General features: G+C 44.3%; 2 protein-coding genes across 2 annotated transcripts; one reads left to right on the top strand and one right to left on the bottom strand.

Moving 5' to 3' along the window:
• The first annotated feature begins 324 nt into the window (after positions 1 to 324).
• On the top strand, positions 325 to 1173 carry LOC123446986 (mavicyanin-like). The gene has a single exon (XM_045123536.1). The coding sequence runs from the start codon at positions 413 to 415 to the stop codon at positions 941 to 943; it is 531 nt and encodes a 176-aa protein (XP_044979471.1). The 5' UTR covers positions 325 to 412; the 3' UTR covers positions 944 to 1173.
• Positions 1174 to 6026: 4853 nt separating this feature from the next.
• LOC123449480 lies at positions 6027 to 9669 on the bottom strand. Its single transcript, XM_045126720.1, has 2 exons — positions 9143 to 9669; positions 6027 to 6981 (listed from the first exon to the last, which is right to left on the bottom strand). The coding sequence occupies exons 1-2, from the start codon at positions 9443 to 9445 to the stop codon at positions 6169 to 6171; spliced, it is 1116 nt and encodes a 371-aa protein (XP_044982655.1). The 5' UTR covers positions 9446 to 9669; the 3' UTR covers positions 6027 to 6168.
• Between the last annotated feature and the right edge of the window lie 1823 nt (positions 9670 to 11492).

Here is an 11492-nt window from a genome sequence, read left to right on the forward strand (position 1 = left end):
ACCAGGAGAAATAAGAAAGAAAAAAAAAAGGAAAAATAATAACTGAAGATCCAGCCGGTGGACGAAAGTATGAGCGGCATTCCATTGCGCAGCTACACGAGCTAGAAAGTCAAAGGTGCTTCAGCATGAGGCAGAACAAACTGTGAAAAGGTCAGCGCTCAGCAGGCCACCAACCCAAGCCCGGCCGTGTATGACCAAGTACGTGCTAGTAGTGGCTTTTGTTCAAACGCGTATGACTATTCAACCCCAAAATCCAATATCCAAATGCCATTCCACCAACCCATCTCGCTAGGCGCATGATTATATATAAAGCGCACGGCAGCACAAACACAGCAGCAACTCAACCCCCGCTAAGCATCAGCCTTCTACCTCCTCTGCTTTGCATTCCTCCTTCCAGTTCCAACCGCAATCAATGGCTGCCATGAAGATCGCCCTCCTTGCCGTGGCTGCGATCTCTGCACTCTTACTAGGCACCGCGTCGGCGGCGACCTACGGCGTCGGCGAGCCCGGCAGTTCGTGGGCCCTCGGCACCGACTACAGCAAATGGGTGTCCAACAAGAAGTTCCATCCAAATGATGAAATCGTCTTCAAGTACTCGACCCCGACGCACGACGTGGTCGAGGTCAGCAAGGCCGGCTACGACTCCTGCAGCGCCGCCAACGCCATCAACACCTTAACCTCCGGCAATGACGTCATCACCCTCAACACCACCGGCACCCGGTACTTCATCTGCGGCGTCCCTAACCACTGCAGCCCCACCAGCGCCGCCAGCATGAAGGTCGTCATCGAAGTGGTGCCGGCTTCCTCCTCGCCATCGTCACCCATGCCTGCAGCGGGTCCCGACGCGAGCAACCCGCCACCACCCTCCTCTACCGCATCCTCCGTCGGGGCCACAGCAGGATTTGGCCTCGTCGCCCTACTGTCGGCCGGTCTCATGGCTTAGAAATTATAATGCATATTTCGGCTGCATGCCGAACGCACATAGGAGTATGAGCTTACTGTTTGACTAGTTATTACTGGCGAATATATACATGTATTCTTGTTTAGAGCGAAGATGTAAGAACTACTCCTTTGTATCTCTCATGTTTGTATGTAATCTACTAGTCTTTAGGCATTTCATTTTCGTATTTGTTTTGGAGGTTAAGTTAATAAAGGTGCACCATTACATGCCTAGCAATAGCAACACCGTTTAGTGTTATATATATACATCAATCAACGTCATGAAATAATAGGCACGCGTTGGAAAGCGAGGAGAAGCCGCCTCCCGGACTTCTTTTAACATTGACACTTGAGATATGGACAGAAGAAGCAATAAGATCAGATTTTTTGTGAAAATATTAGTGCATAGATAATACATGTTAAATCAACTTAGTTGTGGAAATACTAGTCATGCCAACAAACTTGGAGAAGGTGCACGGGAGGTAAGTTGGATGGAAGTAGAACATCCTTCCGGCAGAAAACTGCGCGAGCGCTTCCTGCCTTTTGTTCATAGGGTCAACGGCAAGCACCCATGCCCCTTTGTGTCCTCAGCCTTAACACTTGGACCTCATGTAGTTAGGATGTAAGTGCGTGGGACTTGTCCATATTGGCCATCACTTTTTACGTGGGATTAAGTGATAGCCCAGTTAATTTTTATGCGGGACTTATAGCGTCCATATACTGTTTATATACTGCAACATTCATACTTTTTCAGATAAAAATACTCTAAAACTCTCTTCAGAAAAAATAGACTTTCTAAGATAAAAATAATGTCCATATACTGCAACAATATAGACTTTCTCAGAGAAAAATACTCCGAATCTCTCTTCATATTAAATATTTATCTACAGCTTACACTCTCTCAGATAATAATTAAACTAAAGGATAAAATCCATACTTTCATAGTACAAGAAAGAGCAAAATCCACAAAGCAACAGCAACTTGCACCATGAATCAAGCATTTTTCTTCGCAGATGAAATGTATGCTTCCATCTACCACCTCAGCAACTCTTCCATCCTACCATGTATGCCTCAACCTGAGTCTACATCTGTAAAAGTTGGCATGGTTCACACAATTAAACTACAGTTCATAGGAATTAATATATCATAATAACACTTTGCTGGGCAGTGAAACTAAATTAACTGCTCTCAAAGACTCAAATAGTGCAGCCAAGCAGAACAAATAGACTCAATCTTTATCTTTTTCAGTTTTCATGTACTTGCTTAGAAGCATAGAAAGAAAATTCAAGTTTGGTAAATATATTCTAGAGTCTAGACAAGAAACTTGAAAGTAAATTCGTAGTGTACACATACCTCAGTTAATAGTAGTGGTCTTCCTGAACAATGTCACATTAAACATCATATCTATACTAATCTTGGAGGCACATCAAAGCTTCGACAGTCTTGTTGTTCAGTCTACTTCGATAAGATAACGCTTGGACATTTTTTTACAGAAGATTTAAGCAGCAAAACAAATTCAAACAGTGTAAATCTGAGTCGAGAAAGATAAATTGCACACTTGAATTAGATTATATTTTCACGCAACCTTGAAACATGTACTCCCTCCGTTCCTAAATATAAGTCTTTCTAGAGATTTCACTGATAAACTACATACGGATGTATATAGACATACTTTAGTATGTATATTCATTCATTTTGCTTTGTATGTAGACGGCTAGTGAAATTTCTTAAAAGACTTGTATTTAGGAACGGAGGGAGTATGACAAAAAATACAGTCCATTACTCTAACTACTTATATGTAAATATCAGCAAAAGTACTATATGCAATTATGCGTGCAGTGAAAATGAACAAAGTGTAGCAGTATCATGCAATACCTACTCAAGCGAGGTTGATTACAGGGACTAGAACATCAATCAATCAATCGATCTAGCAAAAATGCAGAGCAAGTTGCCAGGAATTCAGCGGACTGTCCCTCCCTCATCTCCACAATCTTCAGTACTAGCTAGCTGTTCCATGAAACAATCACACATGTAGATCGAGAACATCAGCGTCGACGTCCCATGGCAAGGTAGCCGATGAGCCACGAGAGGTCGGCCAACACCTTGTGCCTGTCGCTATGCCACGGTGATGTGGACGAACAAGAGGGATACGCCCGGTGCGGTGGCGAGCACAGAGGAGACCTGAGACCTCGATGGTAGCGCCAGTGCTGGTCGAAGCCACGGTAGCGGTAACCTCGCTGCAGCTGCAGATGTATGCTGCCGTGCTCAAGAACATAGGAATCTTTTCCCTCGAAGAGGCAAATCTTAAGCGAAGAGTTATAAGCCTTGCCGCGTTAGTGAGGGCAAGGAAAAAAACAAAGCTCGAGGATGAAAAATCTGAAAGAGGGAGACGCCAACACAACAAAAATTCATCTTAGAGTCAATGCAAGAAGGAAGAATTTTTTTCATCCATGGGCTGAAATCGGGACAGGGCTGGATCACCTCACATGACGAAAAGAAAAAAGTGGTTCAAGCTCATTTTAAGGAAATACTGCACAAGGACCCACAACAAGTACGTGATTTCTACTGGGATGCCCTTTACTTTGACGATTGTGATCTTTCTATCTTGAAAGGTAATATTACAGAAGCGGGAAGTGTTGGTGGCCATAACACAATTGCCCAGGGATAATGCTCCAGGGTCAGACGGGTTCACATGTGCATTCTCCAAATCATGTTGGACGATCATCAAGATGGACATGATGAGCGCTATTAACTCCTTCCCAACCTGTAGACCACGAATCTGCATTGGCTAAACTCGGCCTCCCTAAGAAGGAAGAGGCAGAGCAGATTGCAGATTTCCGTCCAATCAGCCTTATTCATGCCTTCGCCAAAATAATTGCCAAGATCATGGCCATTCGGCTAGCCCCTTTCATGACCGTTTGGTTTTCAGGGCGCAAAGCGCATTCATCAAGACTAGAAGTATTCACGACGACTGCATGTTTGTGCGAGGGTTCACTCGACGTCTGCACAGGACAAACACGTCATCCTTGCTCTTCAAGCTTGACATTAAGAAAGCATTTGATTCAATTTGCTGGGATTATTTGCTGGATTTGCTACAACATAGAGGTTTCCCTTCTAGAATTAGAAACTGGGTGGCGGCCCTTTGGGCATCATCATCCTCGAGGGTGCTCTTGAATGGCGTACTGGGAGACCCCATTAAGCTCGCTAAGGGGTTGCGTCAGGGTGATCCACTATCTCCTTTGCTCTTTGTCATTGCCATCGATCCCCTGCAGCAACTGCTCGCCAAAGCAACGGATCAAGGTTTACTGCATCGTTTGTGCGGTCGTGCCACCACCTTATGCACCTCCTTATATGCCGATGACGCAACCATCTTTGTCGCCCCCATCAAAGAGGATATAGAACAGCTAGCGGCTATTCTAAAAAGTTTTGGAGAGGTTACAAGTCTGGTGGTGAACCCTCTTAAAAGCGTCGTGCCTTTGATCCGTTGTGGTAACTGATCTCGATGATATCCTCCACTGTTTTCTTGCCACCCGCATGGGATTTCCTCTTCGATATCTTGGCCTGTCGTTGTCCATCCACAAACTGAAGATGGTCAACTGCCAATTTTTGCTGGACAAGGTAGCGTCTCCTTGGCAGGGAAACAACATTAACTCTGCAGGGCGGTCCTGCCTTGTCAAGTCGGTCTTAACTTCACTCATTATCTACTTCATCACCGCGCTTGTCATTCCACATGGAATCAATGTGAGTGTTACCAAGATTCAGAGGCCGAAACCGATCACGTTTCAGGTGCGAAGTGTAAGGTAAATTGGAAAACGGTATGTCGCCCAACCTCTCTTGGAGGTCTCGGAATCCTTGATATGGACAAATTCGCAAGGGCGCTCCGCCTGCGTTGGCTTTGGTTTGCTTGGATGGATCCTCAAAGGGCATGGGGGTGGCTTCGAAACTCCGTGCGATGACAAAAGACAAATATTTATTCTATGCGGCGACAACCATTACCGTGGGCAATGGCAAGAAGGCTAGTTTCTGGCACGCTCCTTGGCTTTCTGGTTAAAAACCAAAGGATATCGCTCGTGGCATCTTCGCCCTCTCTAAGCCAACAAACTCTTGTGTTGCCAAGGCAATGATTAATAATGATTGGATCCGTCAAATCAACATGGAAGGGGATCTCTATAAACATTATTTAGAATTCTATAAACATTATTCAGAATTCTTTGACCTCTGAAGCAGAACCCAAGAGATCAACCTCGTCTCGTACATTGAAGATACCAATGATGGTTGCTACTCAGCGGCCACTGCTTATCAGATGTAGTTTGCGGGTTTGAGTAACTCCGAGATGTCGAGAATGGTCTCGAAAATTTGGGCACCCCCAAAATTAAATTCTCCTCTTGGCTAGTTCTTTAAGACAAAATTTAAACTTCTGACAGACTGCAATGCAGAGGATGGCCAAATTGCGGCCTCTGCCAGTTGTGCAAAAGGGAGCCGGAATCAGCCCCGCATATTCTGTTTAAATGCCACTATACCATAAGAGTCTGGAATGTGACTTATGATTGGATGAGCATACAGTCTACAACACCATCATGGAGTGATCTTCAAACATGGGCAAAACTAATGTTTAGCCATGCGAGTATGGTCGGGAGTTGCACCATCTGCTGGTTGGTTATGAAAATCCATAACCATGGACAAAATGGACATGTGGACGGAAGTATTTCACAAACTAAACTGTATTTAAAAAAATCGTTCAGCTGATCTTTTTATTTGGCTTCTGATAGTCAAACGTCACACTACATTGTGTGGCGCATTTATCTTAACCGCCATACAGTGTAATGCGGCACCTTTGCCTTAGACGCCATACTAGTCTCGGACGCCACACATCATAGTATCGGACGTCACATGGTATAGTATGACGTCTAAGGCAAATGCGCCACAAAAATGGGTCAGACGGATGAATTTCTTTCACGCACAGTTCATTTTATGAATTAGTTACATCCTTAGGTCAAAATTTTCCATTTTGCCACAACCATGCGAGTAGGGTCCGGATCAAAATCCCACAGTACCCTCTCAAACTTGCAAAAACACAAAGACACCCATTTCCCCACAAACATTTAACATAGTATAAGTTGCAGTCTAAAAATATCAACTGTGTCGTATTCTGAGCTCAACTGCCGTCAACATAACAAATAACAATCAAAACTAATGTTGCCAAGTAGTAACAGGAACGCAGGACATCAATCAATATAGGGTGAACCCAAAGAACTGCCCAACTAGAAGAGCTAGCCCCATGCATACAGCTACAAGGGAGGCAGCCCAGGTCAGCTTCTCCGTTATCTTAGGTATCCTGTCCTTTAGAGCCTCGCTACAAGAACCTACAAAAGCGGTGTAGCTACCCATCGAAAATACAGTCCCGACCAAGAACATACCGAGGTACGCCGCGCCGGCAAAGCGTGACGGCAGAGCTAGCGCTGGCAAGACCATCAGCAGAGCATCTGGCTGGAGGCCATGGACGACTCCGGTGGCAAATGTTGTGAAGCCAACTTTCTTCTTCCTGGGAGCAACAGCAGGGGACTGTTGCAAGGGCTCACCGCCACTCATGTCTACACCCTCCAGAATTAGCCCTGATTCTTGGACCTCTGAAGCTTCCCGGATGCCCGTCGCGCCTATCATAAGAAGGGTCAGACCTACAACTCTTGTTCCCCATATACGGAGAACCTCAATGTGCAAACGATCCTTGAGTAACAAGAAGAGCAGGCCAAAAATTATTTGTCCAGCATCATGACCACAGCCCCAAAGGGCACCGACTAGTCCACTCTCCAGTCTTGATCTCCCAATTGATAGTGGTGCCAATGCAACAAGATGGTCAGGCCCGGATAAGGTATGTAAGCAGCCCGCGAAGAAACCAGCCCAGCCGCTGCTCAACAACTCTGTTGAGAGGAGTCCACCAGATTTGATTACTGTCTGCACCGATGCATAGGCAGGATGGGGAATGCTAGAGTGGAAGGCACTTGCAGTAAGTGTCATAAGCAGGACAAGGGCAGCAGTAGAAGCCTGTGGAACAGAAAATATCTGTTAAATCTGAAAGTAAGTGCCAAAGAAACACAAAGAAAATTAATAAGAATGGCATAAGCTGTTATGGAATAGATGCCACAGTTTCCATGCATAAACACAACAAAATAGATCAGAAGGCAAGAAGAACGTAATGGTTAATTAATTTCAGATGATGAAGCGTGTATTCAGATTTAGGGCCACAGCATCATAAAGTACGACAAAATACTATACCATAACTTACATAGAATCTCAAATGAGCACATAAGCCCTTACCCACTTCATAAATGAATGCTTCAGAGCATCTACAACCGGACGCCTCAAACGACCCCTCATACGCCCACGGACGCGCCCGGTCAGTGACCGGACAGGAGAGAGAAGGAAAAAAGTGACTCAACCGGACCCTTCAGATCATCCCTATACGCCCGGGCTGTCCACGAACCCTCATATCCATCTCAAATATAGGGAGGATATGAGGGCTCGCAGACGCGCCCGGTCAGTCCGCAACGTAGGACGCGACCCCACCTCGAACCACCTTTTCTTTTCCTTTATTCATACTTTTCTTTCTCTCTCTTCTTCTCCACCAATCACGTGTGAGTGACCGGACATATGAGGAAGAAAATGAGGAGTGTGGCTGCGCGGACTGACAAATAGGGGACACGCCCGGTCACTGACCGGGCGCGTCCACGGGCATTTGAGGGGCCAGATTTGCAAGTTGCGGTTGTAGATGCTCTCATAGTTCCATTCTAAAAATACTCTTTGTTTCATCTAGCAATATTAAAGACAATATGTGATTCTGTACCTTAAGGTTTTTTAAGGTACAATATTACAGCGTTTTTTTTGTGTGCATGGGAATACTATATTACCAAAGCGCATACTAGTGCCAAGAAACAGGTGCAAGAAACAGCTATTCGTTGACTAGAAATGGTTGAAGGTAATAGTTGCCCAAAGGTCGCCCGAAGCTTTGATGAGATGATGATATGCCATAATGTACTCATTTCTTATTTACTCTCTCCGTTCCATATTAAGTGTCGCTGATTTAGTACAAAGCTGGACAGTTAATATGGAACGGGGGGAGTAAAAGTTTATTCATCGTTGTTGTGGTAACAGGCTTGGTCTCTACTAAGAAACACTGTGTTTTAGATGACTATCATCCTTTTTCAGCAGGCTTTTTGGCTGAGTTTGGTACCTGTGGAAACTAGTATATTCTATGTAAACTGCCTTGATTTTATTAACATGTTTCAGAACAACTCGTAACTATCATCCTACAAACTTGCAAAATAACTAGTTCATATGGTTAATGGTTTAATGTCTTTGGAAAATAAATTGCCGAGAGAATGTTCGTAGTGAATTTTGAATATAATAACTACAGCTAACATCGGATAACAACTGTCGAAGATATTCAGTGGGACTAATCAAGATGTGCCGTTTTAGAAGCTCAGTATTTGCAACATCATGGTTCACAGGTTCAATGAAGTGCTGAGACAATGTCCTAATAATAATAAGCTGCAGTTCACATGATTCTACAAGAAATTTTGTGTTGTATCATGTCATATACATATTTCACAGGTATATGACTTTAGTTGTTACTTCGTAGTTCATTTCTTTGAGATACATCACCTTTAATACAATTCACATTAAAATCCACAAGACATTTCCTCCGGCTTAACACAACTAAGATTGTTTCATGTGCAATGCCCATTGCCTTTGTCTTCCTAGGTGTAAACTGCAAAATAAAGCCCAGCTGACACATCCTCTTTTCAACTAAAGAGACTAAGCGAGAATTTCAACTTGTCACCAAGCACACCGTTTCGATTCCTCCTCTATCTATAGGATCTAAATATATAATATTTTCGGACGTATATAAAGAAATAAAGGTTGTTTGGAAGAAGCCAGGCCAAGATGGCAAAATATTCCATGGAAAAGGGGATATTTCTGTCTCATCCACAGGCGCATTAAATACTCCAAGCTGTAAGGATCTAAGGAGTGGAATTCCGAACAATTTCGTGGCTATTTCTGGTAGTAGAATTTTCGTGCATAGGCCACCAGTTAGAGCTAAATTTCACTACAGCGGAGCTGGGGAACCATCTTAGCAATCCTGTGACTCCGAGAACCGAATACCTCTATCTGGATAAGAGAACGGGAATTTGAAATTTCCTCTCACCTTGGGGAGCAGGCTCCCGAGCAGCTTCCACGGAGGCCCAGCCGCCGCCGCCGCCGCCGCCGCCGCCGCCTCCAAGGGGGCCGGGGCCGGGCCCGAAGCACCGTCATGCCGCACCGCGGCGGCGACCGCGGCACCGGGACGCGGCGGCTGCGCGCACAGCCGGGCCCACGGCGCGGCGCTACCAAAGCCCGCGCCCCCGGAGGCGGGGGCGGCGCGGCGGGTGGGGAGGAAGGGGGATCTGCCCGGCAGGTGGATCCGTGGCTGGGCCGGGGACACCGCCGTCCTGGAGATGAGCCGCTCCATGGCGCCGTGGGGAGGAGGAGGAGAGGAGAGTCCAAGGGGGGTGGAGAGAGATCGTGCCTGCCAACTTTCCGGACGGGGAGGTTGGGACCTGCGTGCGGTAGTACGGGTTGGCTGGTTGGCTGGTTGGTTCCTCGCAGCGCGGCACGGCACGGCACGGCGAGGCGGCGGGCGCACGGGGTTGTTGGGGCCGGGCTGGGTCGCGGGGGAGGTGGTGGTGGTGCGACGCGCACGTTCCCTCGTGACAAGCTTGCCACGATATGTTGTAGTGCTAGGGTTTTCTATGGGGGAAATGTCAAACATGCTGGTCAGGATTTTCGGGCGGCTATTGTTAAAGAATGAAATGATTGAAGAAAAACTTGTGTTTTGCATTGATCCCGAAACTGGGTATTTATACATGGGTAAGCATCTTTTGAAGACACCGGTTACAAGGGTTACGACTGTTCGCAATGACGGTAAAACAGAAGAGTCTCTCTACAGGAAAAGAGGCGTTCGCATGGACACATGCGTCCGTATGACGCTTTGGGCAAACAGTAACTGCCCTATGGCACTTATAATATATTTCTAACGCTCCCCCTTGCACAAAGCACCTTTTTGTATGTCTTGTATTCCATGTATAATCTTGGGAATAGTTGGTCTTGATCACAAGTGTATATTGATTTGAATAACTCCTCCAAAACCCTGTAGGAAAAATGAGAAGAGTAGCGTGTAGGATACGTTGATAAAAACTCATTTAAACCCAATGGGATAATAAGAAGAAAAATGATGCAACATATATTGATTATTGTCTCTTTGATAACTCATATGAGAAAAACCTTCAAAGAAGGAGAAAATTATTAATGAGTTTTAGAGAACAATAAATATACTTTAGATACTTTCCTTCAGAAACCTTCATATGAAAAATAGAAACTATGCATATGATCTTTATGAAGATATTGCCTCATTAAAAACATGATGAGAGAAAATTTTAAAGAAACTCATAATGAAAAGAGTGCAATGAGATGTGCCATGAAAAACTCCTTTAAAACCTAATAGGAAAAATATAAGAAGAAATATGATATGGCATGCATCAACGCTTGTATTCATTGTCTCGTTAAAAACCTTTTATGAGAAACATGTTGGAAAACCTCATAAAGGAAAAGAGTACATTATTCATTACCTGATGATAATTAAAGGGTTATATTTTCACGAGATTTCTCCCCCTGAACTTTACAAATCACGAAGTCGTCTCATACCAATTCCATGAATGCATTTCTGGAACGTTGAATTTGGTAAAGGCTTTGTGAACAAATCTGCTAGATTGTCACATGATTTAGTTTGCAAAATATCAATTTCTCCATTTTTCTGTAATTCATGAGGATAGAACAACTTAGGAGAAATGTTTTTTGTGATATTACTTTTTATATAACTCATTTGCATTTGAGAAACACAAGCTGCATTATCTTCATAAATAATAGTTGGTGATCCTAATGAACCAACACCACATGTTGTTTGAATGTGGTTAATCATCCTGCGAAGCCATACACATTCTTTTGATGCTTCAAATAATGCAATAATTTCAGAATGATTAGTGGAAGTTGATATGAGAGTCTGTTTTGTTGACTTTCATGAAAAAGCAGTTCCACCATATAAGAATACGAAACCTGTGTGTGACCTGGCATTGTGAGGATCAGATAGATAGCCAGCGTCAGTATATCCTACCATAGTCATATCTTGGTTTTTCTGATAGAATAAGCCAAGATCTTTTGTGCCATGTAAATATCTAAAGATATTCTTTACTCCCGTCCAATGACTTTTTGTTGGAGTAGCGCTATGTCTAGCTAGTAAATTTACCGCAAATGCAATATCAGGCCTGGTGCAATTTGCAAGGTACATTAGCGCACCAATGGCACTCAGATACGGGAACTCAGGTCCTAATATCTCTTCATCATCATCCCGAGGTCTAAAAGGATCGTTATTCATATATAGGGAACTGACAACCATGGGTGTTTTGGTTGGATATGATTTATCCATATTAAATTTTTCCAAAACCTTTTGAATATAAGCAGGT

The sequence above is a fragment of the Hordeum vulgare genome, chromosome 4H (assembly GCF_904849725.1).
Source record: "Hordeum vulgare subsp. vulgare chromosome 4H, MorexV3_pseudomolecules_assembly, whole genome shotgun sequence".
Lineage (NCBI taxonomy): Eukaryota > Viridiplantae > Streptophyta > Magnoliopsida > Poales > Poaceae > Hordeum > Hordeum vulgare.

Coding starts and splice junctions, on each gene's coding strand:
- LOC123446986 (XM_045123536.1), top strand. CDS start 413: ATGGCTGCCATGAAGATCGCCCTCCTTGCCGTGGCTGCGATCTCTGCA.
- LOC123449480 (XM_045126720.1), bottom strand. CDS start 9,445: ATGGAGCGGCTCATCTCCAGGACGGCGGTGTCCCCGGCCCAGCCACGG. Junction 6,982..9,142: donor TCGGGAGCCTGCTCCCCAAG/GTGAGAGGAAAT, acceptor TCTGTTCCACAG/GCTTCTACTGCTGCCCTTGT.